We start from the raw sequence: 17,489 nt of genomic DNA, 5'->3' as shown, positions 1-17,489 counted from the left end.
AGTGAGCTTCCCTTAGTCACTGAAGCAAACAGCAGAATTAGATCAGAACTAGTCTCTTACACCTCAGCCCAGAATGACGCAGACATGAACGTCATAGTTTTAATAAATCTTTGACTTCAGTTCCTAACCACAACATTAAATGTTTATTTGATAGCATTTCTTTTTATTCATAGCAGCAAAATAAACATTTAAAAGAAATAAAATATACGGTTTTAAGTAGAAAACAATGCATTACCGTTGTAGACCTTGGTGCCACCTCCACTACATACGTGTTGACTCCTCTGCTGTTCACACAATTTTTACTTAACTCATTGTTGACATGAATGTTCAGCTTATTGTCTGACTAAGAAAACAAATTTGTAAGTTATCAGTCATTTCTTTAATAAACATAAACAAATATAAACCCCAGAGTAATTCCAGAAGTCCAGTTTTTAAGATCACAGTCCACCACAAATTCATACATACTGGCTCCTTCTCTTTATCTTTCCTCATTCATCTCATTTCTGTTACCAATAAACTTTCCTTATTAATTATCTTTTCTTCTAAATATGACCTTAACATTGATTCCTAGGCCAGATGGATATATACTAGAGCCACATTATGCTACCCTTGGCTTACTGGAGCAACAGCTTGTATTTCTTTTGATTACTCTCCAGTATTTCTACTCTTCATGCATTCTGATACTATCTCTCAAACAATATTCTTGCAACGTCCATTTTAATGTATTACTCACTCATTCAATAAACATTTTTAGTATCAGTGATATGTCAGGCATTGTTCTAGAATCCTGAGATATTGAAATAAAAGACCCCAATGAGCCAGCTACAATCTCCCTAGGGGAAAAAGATAAAATGACAATTACAAAAAGTTGCTCAATCCTATAATAAAAGTATCATTGGAATCTATAGAGACAGAAGATATCTTTTGCCTCTTGTCTACTCTAGAGGCCCTTGCTTTTGTTACTTCTTGCACAACATTCTTGCTTGAAATTCTGGCCTAAGCTAATATTTATGCCTAATTTAATTTGAAACCTGAAAAGAATGAATAATTATTTATTATGAACATTACTAGTAAATTAGGATATTTAATTACTGTGCAATAATAGAGTGAGGACAATAACCACAGTAGTTAGTTTCACAGTATAATAGAGATCCATCTTGTGCTTCATACCTTATTTTCAATCACTGATGTTATCCAGCTGTCATTATTATAAGTATATACAATTATATTTTCATAGCCATCCATTAATTTGGCACTGCCCTTGTTAAGAACAAATTTACAAATGATCTTCTCAAGTTGCCCACTGCAAGTCTCCATACGGACAGCTTTAATTCTTGGCTTGCACTTTTCTGCATGGATATCAATAACAAATGGGCACGCCTGATACAGAAGAAAAAGCAAATCTTTGATTAGTCTTCTGGCAGAACTGAGAAAAAACTTATTTGTTTATTTTTAAAGATTTGTTATTATTTGTTTGAAAGGCAGAGTTACAAGTGGGAAAGACAGAGAGAGACCTTTCACCTGTTAGTTTACTTCCCAAATAGCTGCAACAGCCAGGACTAGAACAGGCTAAAACCAGGAGCCAGGAACGCCACTTGTGTCTCCTGGGTGGGTGGTGGGGGTCCAGGCATTTAGGTCATCTTTTCCTGCTCTCCCAGGGACGTTAGCAGGGAGCTGGATGGGAAGTGGAACATGTAGGATTCAAATGGGTACTCACATGGGATGCTGTCAGACAACACGTAGTTTAATCTACTAGGCCAAAATGTGGTCCCCAGAAGAAATTAATTAGTTACTAATCTATTTATCTTATGCTTTAAGAAATTTACCATATGTCTTTCTGATACACTCTTAGAAGAAAATATTTGCACTGAGAAGTTTAAGAAGCATAAAACTTTTTTTGGTGGTATATTAACAGATATTTTTCATAGAAAAATATCTAGCAAAAATGTCTAGCAAATCAGAAATACCTCCTTTCTGACACCATAATACTGTCACTGCGTTTTGTTTAATGCTAATTAGTACCATGTAATTTTGTCTTCTTTCTAGTTTTAGGCTTACAGAAAGGATTCATCAAAAGGCTCTAAAGAAATTATGCTTAAAATTGAAAATGCATGAATATAGAATTAGAAATTGAAAATAAATTCACAATACAATCTAAAAACACTCTGGGAGGGGAAGAAGAAAAGGGTGAATAGGAGGGGAAGGTGAAGAAGATGAAGATGATGATTAGTAAGCTGTCCAGCTGCTCCACCTCCTGCCCAGGTCTCTACTGATGATCTGGGAAAGCAACAGGACCCATTAAACCACATAGGAGACGGAGGAAGCTCTTAGCTCTTGGTTTTGGACTGGCTCAGCTCTGGCCATTGTGGCCATTTGAAGAGTGACCCAGTGGATGGAGAATCTCTCTCTCTCTCTCCTTCTCACTCTGTAACTCTTTATTTTTTAATGAAAATGAAGTAAATCTTTCCAAAAAAGTAAGAAAGCAACGGAATAGTATGTTCTTAAAATACTCATTATAGCATTATCTAACATATGGCTTGAAAGTAAAACTCCTTGTACCATGAAAAGTAATAATTAATGAATAAGTAGAAAGTAAAACTCACATTTTTCAAACAACTGACGAATTTTAGTATATGTGCTGCCGAAGCGAGCACAAATGACAAATTTTAAGTGACAGAAACATTTAACACATTTATGGAGTACCATGTGCTGCTACTGTACTGTCAGTGTCCAACCAGTGTAAACATATCTATTTCCTTAAACATTAAATTTTGTAATTTAAATATAGTGTAGTGATAGAGATTGGGGGCTGGCACAATGACGTGACCGGCTAAACCTTCACCTGCAGTCCCGGCATCCCATATGGGTGCTGGTTTGTGTCCCAGCTGCTGCATTTCCGATTCAGTTCCCTGCTAATTGCCTGGTAAGGCAGGGGAGAACAGTCCAAGTCCTTGAGTGCCCATATCCACATGGGAGACTTGGAAGAAGTTTCTGGCTCTTGCCATTGTATCAGCTCAGATCTGGCTGTTCCATCATTTGCGGAGTGAACCAACAGATGGAAGATCTATTTCTGTCTCTCCCTCTTGCTCTGCGTAATTCTGATTTTAAAAATATACACATATTTAGATTTTTATTACCTCTGTTTTTTACAAGTCATTTTATTTCTGAACCTATCATATAAATAATAGTAATTATAATAGGTGATAGTGTATGTAGTGCCTTATATGGGCTAGATACTGTCCAGGTATTTTACAATCATCAAAAAACATATCACTTATAAAAAGATCAAAATTCCACAATCTCAAACAGATACATTCACCATATTTTAAGAGAAATTTTATTGTTTAAGGATAAAGAGTTTCTCATTTAACTCAGACTTCAGCAATCCAAATAGCAATCTCCACTTAAGGACTTTATGAAATGATCATCTTTTCCTGCATACAATATACTCAAATTCTTTTGTCTCTGAGTTATTGAAATGTTGACAATAAATGTCAAGAGGGAATAGTAACTTGCATTAACTGGCAGAAACATGCTGTTGCACTCAGTACACATTGCTGTAGCACTGAAATTCAAGAATTTGAAAGCCCAATAAAAAACTTATGTCAAGGCCCAGCACAGTAGCCTAGTGGCTAAAGTCCTCACCTAGCACGTGCCAGGGTCCTATATGGGCACCGGTTCATGTCCTGGTGGCTCTGCTTCCCATCCAGCTCCCTGCTTGTGGCCTGGGAAAGCAGTCAAGAACAGCCCAAAGCCTTGGGACCCTGCACTCCATGTGGGAGACTCAGAGGAGGTTTCTGACCCCTGGCTTCAGATTGACTCAGGTCTGGCCATTGTGGTCACTTGGGGAGTGAATCAGCAGATGGCAGATCTTCCTTTCTGTCTCTCCTCCTCTCTGGATACCTGACTTTCCGATAAAAATAAATAACTCTTTAAAAATGCCAAAACATTATTCATAGGGTAAAATATTAAGTCCACTAAATCCCTGGAAAAAAGAATTCCTGACCTGGGTCAGCTTCAGAGCTCTATTGTAGCCCATCGAGTGCAGGATTACCCACAGGTCCCGGGGATCACCTCCTCGGTCATTGGCTTCCATCAGATTCAACTCCATAAATCCTTTTCTTGTTAGTTCATTTTTCTTTGTTTCAAAATTCTCTGTTAAAAACAAACAAAAGTTCCCTACCTATTTAAAAATTTATACATTTAATCAAATGTCTGCTACTATTTGTGACTGCTCATTTTAAAGGTCGTTTTGTGAATTTGTAAGCAGAATAAAAGTGGGACAAGAATGGCTTCAAACATGCCTGATAATCATGCTTCTAATTTCCTACAAGTTGACACAACTAATACCACAGCACATACTGTTGTCAAAAATTCCAAAGGTATAGATATTATAAACGTCCAATATTAGAAGTTGTAACATTTCTGAGTAAAGAATCACCTGCTTAATTATATATATAATTATATATAATCACATATAAAGTATATGTAAATTTAAAAGGATTATATAAATTATATAATTTAGAATTCTATAAATTATAATTATATATCAGATATATACAAATTAAAAAGATTCATATATATTTGCCACTTTAAAATTTCACATATATTTGCTCAGCAGAACCTAGATAAATCAGATATAATAGCCTGAAACTATCAGTTTGAAAAAAGTGAATGTGGGGCCTGGTGGCATGGCCTAGCAGCTAAAGTCCTCGCCCTGAATGCGCCGGGATCCCATATGGGTGCCGGTTCTAATCCCGGCAGCTCCACTTCCCATCCAGCTCCCTGCTTGTGGCCTGGGAAAACAGTGCAGGACGGCACAAAGCCTTGGGACCCTGCACCCATGTGGGAGACCTGGAGGAAGTTCCTGGCTCCTGGTTCCTGGCTCCTAGCTTTGGATCGGCGCAGCACTGGCTGTTGCACTCACTTGGGGAGTAAATCATCGGATGGAAGATCTTCCTCTCTGTCTCTCCTCCTCTCTGTATATCTGACTTTGCAATAAACATAAGTAAGTCTTTAAAACAAAAAAAGAAGAGAAAAAAGTGAATGTGGGATGGTGATATATTTAAGGCTACTATATACCTAATTCCTCTAATGTTAACTGAACCATCGCCTGGTACTTGAAGGACTGTTAGACAATGGGGATGCTCTGGATTCTATGAGGCCACTACCATATCCCAGGCAAGGCCAACTATGCCCAGACAGTGTGGATGATTCTGTTGCCTCTGACTGCCAGGCAGCTAATCAGCTTGAATGTGTCCCAGCTGGGGCTTTGTGCACGTGCAGCAAGCACACTCCACTACTCTTCGCTTGACACCAGAGGCCCTTCACCTTGCTTTGTTCTCCGTAGGTAAGCAGCGGCGGGGTGTGCTTCAGCTGCTGCTTTTTTCACTCCTGGGATCTGCACTTTTGCTGCTTGATGTCTGAGAAAATCCTCCTACCCTGAGGGATGAATGGTGGGCTGCAGGATTGCTCTTCAGCCACCGCTTTTCTCACGCCTGGGATCTGCAATTTCGTCACTCTGCAACTGGGAGAAACTGCTGACCCGGAGGCAATCTGTGCCTCTCTCTCAGGTGACTGCAGTATTCCTTGGGGATTTGGGGGATGCTCAAGGTTCAGAGCCTTAGGATGTGGGATTCAGATCTCGTCCCATATGTCTCTGTCTCATATGGTCCACTCCCCTGCTGCCCTCTCCTTAATGGTATCCCCTGCTCAGGTAGAGGTTCCTTGCCTGTGGGTTTCTCCGCCGGCTGGCTTTCTTTCACTACTGTTCTGCCCTATGGGTTCTTCTGCCTCCCTCTGTCTTCTACGGGCAGATGAAGACTCCGCTTGGGATTCTCCCTTGCTGCTTCAGAACTCACCAGGCTTTGTCCGAGTCCCTCTTTGCCCCAGATGGCATCACATTCACCTTCTCGGGCTGCAGGGTACAGTCCTGAGCATTTTCCACGGCTTTTCCTTGCCTGCATCACACCTGCCTTGATCCTGTAGACTCCAGGGAGTTATGGGCACCTTTCCGTCTCTCCTTCTAGCTCTCTGCTCCACTGAATCCTGTCCCTATCTTTCCATACACTCAGCTACACCAGCCTTCTGTGATTGGCCATCTTGAAAACCCCTATGTATATTTTACAGATTAAGAGAAAAAAGGCTCACCTCTGCAAACAGCCCAAGCATCTTCATCACATTTCTCACCACTTGCTCTTAATTCAAAAAAATTATATTCTTCCAGGCTAAGTAGACCATTTCCATCCAAATCAATCACTTCAAATATATCTGATAAAGCTGACCTAAAGTGATCAAAACAGCAAATTATTTCTTGTCTTTAAGATGGCTAAACCAAAGAAAGTCTATGAGGATAACTCTTCAAAGGAAAAGGTTAACCTGGATGGAACAACTTTTGTAAATAATGAATAATATATCCACTTTCTTTTTTAATATAATATATCCACATACATTTTACGTTATATGGACAAAAGAGCTTCTGCAGGAATCACAGTATCTCAACACATAGAACTCAATAGCAGCTGCTTCTTCCTTTCACCTTTCTTCAATTTACTTTCTTCTTTCCACCTGAAATCACATCTTACAGGGTACATCTAAGAAATCGAAGAGCTAAGCTTTCCATTTCCTATTTCACAGCTATAAAAATTAATAAAGCAACTGTAGGGATTATTTCCAAAGGTATTGAGTGCCTGATAGGGGAAAAACTGACAGCTATGGGATTAAAATCAACTTGACAAATGTGTGGATTCCAGGAATGAATGATAATCCCTAATTCATGAATGAAAGGTCATCTTCAAATGCGTAATGAATGAGTTGAGCGGAATTTAAATATGATTTTTTGATATATGTGTACATTGTAGTTAAATGAAGTTGATTAACATTAACCTCACAGTTGTTTTTTTGTAGTAAGAACATTTAAACTCTCCACTCAGTAATTTTCAAATATGCATTACTATTAATTATAGTCACTATTGCACAGATTCTTGGACCTTATTCTTTCTGTCTGTCTGACATTTTTCACCTCTTGAACAGTCCCCACCCCATTTCCCAGCCCCTGGAAATGACCAATCTACCCTCTGCTTCTCTGAGTTTGACTCCTTTTAGATCCCACATGTAACAGATCATTCAGTATTTGTCTTTCTGTGCTTGGCTTATTCCACTTAGCATCCTTCCCTCCAAGTTCATCCACATCGTGGTAAGAGTTAAGTCAGTGAAGTAGACTCTGAGATTTGAGTGGAGGCTTGCCAAAAGGAAAAGGCTCATGCTAGGCTACTGACACATAACCAGTACAGATCTTATATTTCTCACCTAAGTAAGCGTAACTTACCTAAATTCCTTCGTAAGAAATAATTCCCCTGTTTCATCTCTACTAACAAGCAGAGCTTCTTCTGCTACCGGTTTTGTTTCTTTCTTTAGCTTACAGCCCGTTGTGGAAGGAATTAACCAGTAAATCCCAGGTCCTAGCTCACCAGTCCATCCAAACACCTTTTCTCAAAAGAATTAAACAAAACAATCATGAGTTTTAATGACTTTTAAATCTTTCAGAAGGGAAGCATTATAAATGACTTTTCAAATCAATATTTATCAATCAGCTTATCAATTTTTTACAAGTTGTAAATTCTTTTTCCTAGTGGTAATCCTAGCACAAGACAATCAGATATGGTTCACTATATACTTTTTAAAAACAGTTGCTTAAAATTTGAGAAAATATATCTCTTCTAAATCCTCCAAACAGGAAGCAAAGAGATTAATGTTAGAATTTCTTTATGCAAATTTTGAGTTCCATTAATTTAAAAATGTAAGAATATTCCATATTACAACTTCCTAATTTGATTCAAAAATAATTTCATGATTTGTAAGTCACATTTAATGATACAGAATAAAAATTAAATATATTTTAGGAATTCCTTATTTTTATGAAGTATACATATGTATAAGAGCTGAATTGTGGAATTTCATTGTTATCTATGCAATATGGTCTCTAATCAAGATATAGAATCCCAGATAAATCTACTTTCCATCATATTCTGATTTCTATCATATTTTGGATATTTATATTGAGTGCCAAGATATCTGTGCAGGAAAATATTTTATTCTCTTGTTCTATAAAATAAAACAAGTGATGTGTTTGCACCTTTTAAGAGCCTTCTGGAACTCAAAAGGTTCCCATAAGAACAAGGGGTTGCTTATGTCACATATATTAAATCTAAGCACTTTCCAGTTATAGCTAAACAGCTTTATTCTCTTCAGTACAAATTCATGCAAAGGAATCTTGTTGAATTCTGTGTCCAAAAATTCCTTTCAAAACCTCAGATACTGACCCAAAGAACAAAGCTGTTCATCCCAATTCTGGGTTTAATACTATTTCTGTCCTGACAAATCAGAGGAACTCTAGAGTTGATTATGCCCCATTTTTGACAAAGAAGCAACTTAGGGCCCAGCGGCGTGACCTAGCAGCTCAAGTCCTCTCCTTGAAAGCACCAGGATCCCATATGGGCGCCGGTTCTAATCCCAGCAGCTCCACTTCCCATCCAGCTCCCTAATTGTGGCCTGGGACAACAGTGCAGGACGGCACAAAGCCTTGGGACCCTGCACCCGTGTGGGAGACCTGGAAGAAGTTCCTGGCTCCTGGCTCTGGATTGACACAGCACTGGCTGTTGCGCTCACTTGGGGAGTGAATCATCGGATGGAAGATCTTCCTCTCTGTCTCTCCTCCTCTCTGTATATCTGACTTTGTAATAAAAATAAATAAATCTTTTTAAAAAAGCAACTTAATATAACTGATAGTGATTTTGAAGACTAAACTTCACCAAATCTATTCTTTGGATATCATAATCTTTACGAAGGTCAGATAAAAGGGTTAACCAGGAAGAAAAAAAACATTATCTTGGTGTTCTCCATGAGTCCCTTTTCCACACATGATTTGGCAATTGCAACTGTGCATAGAAACAAAATTTTTTTTCATAACCACAAACTCTTCTTCAGGAAAATAAGTGGTAAACTAAAAATGTAAATTAAAAATCCATAAAGGTAATATATTTTACCATTTAATAGAAGCCTTATATAATAAAGAAATAAGCGTAAACCTGTTCAAACTATTACTACTTAGCTAATTATTAACTTTCTTACAAACCCAGTGTCACAAGAAAGTTATTTTATTCAAACAAAATGGGAAAAGCTATTGGTTTGGATAATGCTTTATCTTCAAAACTTTGAAGTTGGTTCTAGAGGAGAATTTAGTCAAAACATTTACTTCTGCCATTTGATTTGTTTCTTATCTGTTAGGAAGCCTGTAATCAAGACTTTTCCATAACATTCCAGGGAAATGTTTGTCTGGTATAGATTCTATGTAAGAGTCAATAGGATACTGCAGGAAGCCCTTGACTACTATTATTTCTGTTGTGCAGCAGATGTGTTTTGTAGTCCTTTCAACATAAACAGCCATATTTATGTATCTGCCTTACATACTTGGCTTCTGAATAAGTATATAGATAGAGTAGATAGACAATCCAAGGGCTACAAATAAAAACATTCAAAAGCATTTCTTTATGTCAATGGATTTTTGAAGCCCAATGGATTTTTGAGTCCAGCTGAGGATAGTTATCTTGAAGCTTTTCTATTTTATAGCAGTAAGCATAAGAAAAACATGTACTGCAACTTTTGTGAAGTTTTGAATTGTTTATATTTAAAGGGGAAAAGTCTGCTTTTATCAATCTTATTTATGAGTATAACAAATGCAACACAATGTTCATGTGTCAAGCATCATGGCGTTCAGAGAAGAGGAGAGTATGATGTCATAAAACGTAGGAGCTATGAATCCGAGGGGTCGGCGGGTGGAGCCAATGCTTGCAGCACCAACATCCCAAATGGGTGCTAGTTTGTATCTAAGCCGCTCCGCTTCTGCCCCAGCACCCTGTAATGTGCATGGGGAAGCAGCAGAAGATGGCACCAGTGCTTGTGCCCCAGTATTCACATGCGACACCCAGAAGAAGCTCCTGACTCTTGACTTCAGACTGGTCTAACTCCAGCCACTGTGGTGATTTGAGGAGTGAACCAGCAGAAGAAAGATCTCTCTTCCCGTCTGGAATTCTACCTTTCGAATAAATAAATAAATCTTTTTAAGAAAGAAAGAAGTTATCAATCTAGAACTGCAGGTAAATCTTGAATTTTTAATAAGTCTGAGTAAGAAAAAGTGCTTCATAATTAATAAAATATATAGTACTTACTGTCTTGAAGTACTATTTATATCTTAATTGGGAGCAGAAATGAGAAATAAAAAAATAGAATACAGAAAAACTATTATTTACTGTAAATGTGAGTTTGTTCTGCATTTTAAAATTAAGTAATAGGGCCCTGCTGTGGTAGTCTAGTGGCTAAAATCCTCGCCCTGAATGCGATGGGATCCCATATGGGTGCTGGTTCTAATCCTGGTGGCCCCACTTTGCATCCAGCTCCCTAATTGTGGCCTGGGAAAGCAGTCGAGGATGGCCCAAAGCCTTGGGACCCTGAACTCATGTGGGAGACCCGGAAGGAGCTCCTGGCTTCGGATTGGTTCAGCTTCTGCTGTTGCGGTCATTTGGGGAGTGAATCAGCAGATGGAAGATCTTTGTTTCTCCTCCTCTCTGTATATCTGACTTTCCAATAAAAAAAATAAATCTTTACAAATAAATAAATGAAGTGAAATAATAGAAAATAAATATACTTACCTCTCTATTTCGTAGCTCAGTAAAATACACAGGTTGCAGATTTGTTGGACTCTCATGTTCCATCAAAATATATAAAGTTGTATCAACAGATAACCAAGGAGATGACTTTCCTGTAAACAAACCAACTCAAATGCTTTACAGACAAGCAATCGTTACTTACTTTTTCCATAAAAAAAAAATTTAGTAGTTTTTTTCCCTCTTAGAATTTTTAAAAAGAAAACATACCTCATATTAACAGCTTAGAGTTTGTGATAATGCACTGATACATCTATGCAAGTGATCTCATGAGAAGCATTCTGTGTATACTTATTTTTCTAGAAATCACAACTTTAGTTGAAATCATCAAATGTTGAGACTACAGGGCAAGTGAGACCCCTAGAATGCATGCTGGAGCTGGGATGTAGGTGTTGGCTTCTCAGAAGTAGACTCAGGAGAAAGAAACATCAGACACGGTTTACGCACTCAAAATTCCAAATTCCTATCCTTAATAGAACCTTTCCCCTAAATGTTAGATCTAAACAACCAAGTATTTGAGATTCACATGTGAGTACCACAAGAAAGGAAAAATAAAACCACAAAAAAATTTAAAATGTCATGTTCAAACTGATGAAAATAGATAAAGAGAAAACTTTGACCACACTCATAGAGGAAAAGCCTAGTTTCTCTGAGTAACAGATGGAGTCCTCATGACAGCGTGCACGCACACACACACATCCACCCTTGCCTACTCCAGTCTAGACACTCCAGCCTCCATTCTTCCAACTCCAGGACTCTCCACCTTGGAGCCTCTCTATGGGGAATGCTCTGCCACCTGCTTCGCTCTTCAGTCAACCCTTACACAACACCTGCACCTTAAAGCTTACTCCTTATCTTCCATGGAAGACAGCATAATAGCATGTTATTTGTAATGTGTGAAACTGTAGCTCTTCGATTAAGAGATCAAGTCTTTTACTCCCTCCTATCAATTTGGACTTGTTTTGTGACATGTTAAGAACAGGATTTCACGGAAACCACAGTGTGCCAACTGTAAGGTCACTGTTATATGTGAGTAAGTCTAGATGAGTTTACTAGAGGATGAGAGATTTCACGAGGCAGAGTTGAGCTGCCCCAGCTAAGATGGCGTATGTAGGAAAAAATCTAGCCAATCTGGAAAGAGCCACCAAGTGACCTGTTGTTGACCACAATGATATAGGTTAGCCCTACAGAGAAAGTCTAGACTGAATGAGCTGTAGAACTTACTGAAGTAACTGCAAGTCTGTCGCTTACACATGCATTAGCAGATAAGTGCCTGCTCTGAGTCACTGACTTTTAGGGTAACTACATGATCGGTAACCAGTACTCTTCCATAGGTAGCCTTCTTAAGTATATACCAATGATCCCATTTTTAATTTTAGATGCAATCGATATTTCCCCCTCTTCCAGAGTACCCCTTTTGCTGCATTTTCCCTACAGCACTTAGTACTTTCTAACATACTGTAATTTATTATTTATTATGTTTATTATTTATTGTTTCCCACACTGAAATGTAAGCTCATGAGAGTAAGAATATCTGTCTTTTGGTACTCTGATATATCCAAAGCTCCTAAATTGATGTTTAGTATAAAAGGCTCTCAATAAATATTTGATAAATAATTGAATATAAAGGGATCTTATAGGAACAGAGAATTAGCAACCACACTGAATTTTCATAACTATCGTCATTTTTCCCTCTGAGAAATTACCACTATAACAGTTACTTAAAATCGCCAACCGACAAATATTGTGTATTCTACAAGACAGTGGAAACTTTCAAGGGCTCTATTTTAGGAGAAAAAAAAAAAAGGCATGTGGGAAGAATTTTCTAGTAAAAAATGTTTCTTTGTAAACATTTTTAAAAGATTTATGTTATTTTATTTTTACTTAAAGGCAGAGTTATAGAGAAAAAGAGAGACAGAGAAACAGGTCTTCCATCCACTGGTTCAATTCCCAAACGGTTGGAACAGCTGGAGCTAAGCTGATCTAAAGCCAGCAGCCAGGAGCTTCTTCAGTCACCCATGTGAATTCAGGGAGCCCAAGGATTTGGGCCCCACTGCACTGCCTTCCCAGGCTGCAAGCAGGGAGCTAAATCACAAGTGGAGCAGCCAGGATGAGAACCAGTGTTAATATAAGATGCTGACACCACAGACAGAGGCTTAGCCTACTATACCACAACGCTGACCCATGTGGGTGGGGAGTGTGTGTGTGTAAAGATTTATTTACAACAACCAACATTAAGAAATACTAGGGAAGGGCTCGGCAGCGTGGCCTAGTGGCTAAGGTCCTCGCCTTGATCCCATATGGCCGCTGGTTCTAATCCCGGCAGCTCCACTTCCTCTCTATCTCTCCTCCTCTCAGTATATCTGACTTTGTAATAAAAATAAAATAAATCTTTAAAAAAAAAAAAGAAAAAAGAAATACTAGGGAAGAGCTGGCTTTTGCTTGGGGTCCCATATCCGATAACTGACTGCTTCCCTTCAGATCCAGTTTCCTGCTAAGGCACCTGGGAAAGCAGAAGATGGCCCAGATACTGTGGTCCCACATAGCCATATGAAGGCCCAGATGGAATTTCCAACTCCTGGTTTCAGCCTGACCCAAACCCAGTCATGGCAGTCACTGGGGAAGTGAAACAGTGGATTTAGGATTTCTTTCTTTCTCTCTCCCTCTCTTACTGTCACACTTACAGACATGGTTCACTGATTCAAGAAGTACAAGATGGGGCCAGCATGGTGACACCGTAGGTAAAGCTGCCACCCTATCATTAGCATGTCGTGGGGGCGCTGTTCCTTGTCTTGGCTGCTCCACCATGATCCAACTCACTACTACTGGCCTGGGAAGAGCAGTAAAAGATGGCTCTAGTATTTGAGCTCCAGCCACCCATGTGGGAAACCCAGTTGAAGGTCTTAGCTACTAGTCTTGGCCATTCTGGACTGGCCACTGTAGCCACCTAGGGAGTGAACCAGTGGAATGAAGATCTGTTTCCTTCTCTTTTTGTAACCCTGACCTCCAAAGTAAATAAATAAATGACAAATCTTAAAAAAAAAAAAAAGTACAAGATTGGGGCCTGCACTGCGGCATAGCAATTAAGCAGCTGCCTATATCACAGCATCTGGTTCAAGTCCCGGCTGCTTCACTTCTGATCCAGTCCCCCATTAGTGTGCCTGGGAAGCAGGAGATAGGCCAATGCTTGGGCCCCTATACCCACACAGGAGACCCAGAATAAGCTCCTGGCTCCTGGCTGCAGCCTGGCTCAGCCCAGCCATTGTAGCCATTTGGGCAGTGAACCAAGCAGATGGAAGATCTCTCTTCCATCTTTCCTTCTCTCTATATATAACTCTGCCTTTCAAATAAATAAACAAATCTTTTTTAAAAAGTACAGGATAGCCATCTTAGACAATAGGAAATTATTACGTTTTAATCTAGAAAATAATTTTACCATGAAATCAAAGATTATTAATATGGCCTTAAGTCAGACATAGGTCTTAAAAGCTATTTTAAAAAGAGACTTGCAGTTTCAAATCCCAAATTATACCCATATGAAACTTTTCTGAGACATATTAAAGAAATTGATAAATGGAATTACTTAAGATTAGGAAGTAAAAAATCAATTCTATACAATGAGAAAAAAAGGAAATGTTCTGTTATTGTGTTAAAAACAATGTTTTAAACACACAAAGTAGTCTGCTTGCTTTGCATATAACATAGCTAATGTATACACTAACTCTTCAAATTAACTTTTTTGTTAGGCACATTATTTTCTTCATTAACTAGAACCATAAAGCATTTACAGAAGTATTTCTACAAGAGGACACATACAATCAATATTTCAAAAATAATCAGGAAATTTCAACTTGCCTTCAACCTGACTCAGGTTTAATGGCTTAATTGTTAGATAAACCATGGACTTCTCAGCTAGGTGCATCTTGTATTGATGACTAATGATTTTACCATCTTCCTCTAAGAAAAAGCAACCTTTTGACTGTACACATTGCCAGTCCTGTAAAGGAAAAAACGAAGTTTCCAAATGATGTTTAATGTTTCCATTATGTATAGTATTGAACTCAAATATATATATTTGAGTTGTACAACAGTTAGGATATATATATATATATATATACACACATATATATACATATATATATACATATATATATATATATGTAGTTTTATGTATATATAAAACTTCATCTAGACACAGTTACAGGTCTGCAGGAACAGCTGCATATTTAGGAAGTCTGGCTCAGTGGTGAAGGGGCCCCTGGCCCATATCAGAGCATATGAGTTCAGTTCTCAGCTGTGGGCCCTCATTCCACCTTCCTGCCAAGGCAGACCCTGGGAGGCAGAAGCTACGGCTCAAGTAGCTGGGCTTCTGCACCCAGAAGGAAGACCTAGATGAGCTCCTGGCTTCTGATTTTGGCTTGGCTCAATCCTAACTATTGAAGGCATTTGGGGAATGATCCGCAGGAGGATGAAGGCTTGCTCTCTCAAATAAACAGGAAAAAGAAGCCTTAATGAGTAATAAATGAGAATAAATGCAAGATAAAAATGGAAGCGTTCAATTATATTTGGCAGTAAAATATAATTAGAATAAAAATACTTTAACCTCATTTCCCAAAAACAGAGTTAGCTCACTGTAGATGCTAAATGTTTAGTATGTAAATGGTTAGGAAAGGCATTTATATCAACTGAGTGGGCAATAAATGAAGTATAGCATGATGGATTGACAGCATTTATTTAATGAAAATTTAGGAAGAGACATAAGCGAGAGAAGAAATAAGAAAAATAAAATTCATGAAAGGGGAAGAAGTACTGAAGCAAAGCAATAACACAAATATCCTGAAGTAATAACCTGGGAGAGAGTAACGCTGGGAGCGTAAGAATGGCAGTGTCAAGGACCACTAAAACCAACATGTTGAAAGAGAAAGTAACAGAACCCTGCATTTCATGAGAAGATGTATAACCACCAAAAGAACTCTTTCAAGTCTAGGCAACTAAGAAAACTCAATAAAAATTTCACAGCTACAGAAAAATGCTGATATATAGAAAAATACGTTTTGACAAAGACCTTTCCACATTGGATTTTCCAATTCTCTCATACCAGCCAAATCCTTCCTCAGAATCTGAATTAATACATGTAATGGGAAGCTCAGGACTAGCACAAAATAAATGTGAAAACAGCATCTGGCACAGAAAATGAAGATTTTTTCACTGAAATTATGACAAAATGGGTCATCAATATGGATGATCATTATGACTTCCACAGAATATTATTAAGGCTTTGAAGTGGCTTTATGAAAAAGATTTTGAAAAATGTCTCTAAGAATATAAATATTTTCAAAACTTTAATAACTGAACATTAGCTCCATAACAATAATATCACAACTATTTTAATCTATTGCAGAAAGATTCATTATTGGCATTGACAAGGCAACACCAAATATAATTTATAATGAGATTTACTTCCACCTCATCTTATAAAACAGGCTAAATTATAATAGCATAGACTTTCACAGAATCATACTAAAACCATTCATGATTATTTAAATATTTTTTATTTTAATGCACTTAAAACATTTTTAATTAAAAAGAATATAAAAATTCTATCATCCTACTTTAATTTTTGAGTATATAAAAACAAGCATTTATATTTCAATAAAAGTAATTTTAAGTTCTACCTGTTCAATCTAATTTTATATGAAATATATTTTGCCCCTGAAAAAGAATAACCAGGAAGAGCTTCCTGGCTCCAGGCTTTGGATTGGCACAGCTCTTGGGGAGTGAATCAGTGGATAGAAGATCTTTCTCGGTCTCTCCTCTTCTCTGTATATCTGACTTTCCGATAAAGATAAATGTCTTTTAAAAAAGTTTTTTCATAAAATATTTATTTAATTTTTATCACAAAGTCAGATATACAGTGAGGAGGAGAGACAGAGAGGAAGATCTTCCATCCAGTGACTCACTCCCCAAGTGACTGCACCAATCCAAAGCCAGGAGCCAGGAACTTCTTCTGGGTCTCTCAAGCGGTTGCAGGGTCCCAAGGCTTTGGGCCGTCCTCAACTGCTTTTCCAGGCCTCAATTAGGGAGCTGGATAGGAAGCATGGCTGCCGAGATTAGAACCGGCACCCATATAGGATCCCGGCACATTCAGGGCGAGGACTTGAGCCGCTAGGCCCAACGCACTAGGTCCCCCCAAAAAGTTTTGTTGTTGTTGTTTGTTTGTTATTTGTTTTTTTAAAGAATAACACTGGAGGACTCACATTTTCTGATTTCAAAACTTACTATAAAACTAGAGTAACTGGGGATGTAGCTGTGGCATATCATGTTAAGCTACCGACTTCAGTGCCAGAATCTCCTGTCGGCACTGGTTTGAGTTCCAGTGACTCCATTTCCAATCCAGCTCTGTGTTAAAAGCACTTGGGAAAGAAGGAGATGATGGCTCCAGTGCGTGGGCCCTTGAATCTACATGGCAGATGTAAAAAAAGCTCCTGGCTTCTGGCTTTGGACTGGCCCAGCTCTGGCTATTTTAACCTTTTTTGAGTGAACTAGTGCATTTTAGAGTCTGTCCGTAACTTTGTCTTTCAAATAAGTAAATAAATCTTTAAGAAAAACCTACTATAATCAAAATGGTATGGTACTGCATAAAAAAGGACACAGAAGTCAAAAGACTGCAATAGACAGCCCAGAAATAAATCTTGCATATACTTATATATTAAGCGATTTGCATTTTCTTGAAAGGTCTATTTTATTTTGTTTTATTGTAAGGTAGCA

General features: G+C 38.1%; 1 protein-coding gene across 2 annotated transcripts in view; it reads right to left on the bottom strand.

Moving 5' to 3' along the window:
* Window positions 1-17,489, bottom strand: part of LOC101534633 (phosphoglucomutase-1) — a 124,254-nt gene that overhangs the window by 88,670 nt on the left and 18,095 nt on the right. Inside the window, exons 7-13 of one of the 2 annotated variants that reach the window (XM_058657492.1) lie at window positions 14,577-14,718; window positions 10,707-10,816; window positions 7,328-7,485; window positions 6,151-6,284; window positions 4,007-4,155; window positions 1,171-1,380; window positions 236-343 (exon numbers count right to left, since the gene is read on the bottom strand). In XM_058657492.1, coding sequence (XP_058513475.1) covers window positions 236-343; window positions 1,171-1,380; window positions 4,007-4,155; window positions 6,151-6,284; window positions 7,328-7,485; window positions 10,707-10,816; window positions 14,577-14,718 — 1,011 coding nt within the window. The remainder of the gene's footprint in view (window positions 1-235; window positions 344-1,170; window positions 1,381-4,006; window positions 4,156-6,150; window positions 6,285-7,327; window positions 7,486-10,706; window positions 10,817-14,576; window positions 14,719-17,489) is intronic. The other variant, XM_058657486.1, reaches the window with a different exon arrangement.

The sequence above is a fragment of the Ochotona princeps genome, chromosome 2 (assembly GCF_030435755.1).
Source record: "Ochotona princeps isolate mOchPri1 chromosome 2, mOchPri1.hap1, whole genome shotgun sequence".
Lineage (NCBI taxonomy): Eukaryota > Metazoa > Chordata > Mammalia > Lagomorpha > Ochotonidae > Ochotona > Ochotona princeps.
The sequence above is the reverse complement of the archived record's forward strand: the minus strand, read 5'-3'. Positions and strand labels throughout refer to the sequence as shown.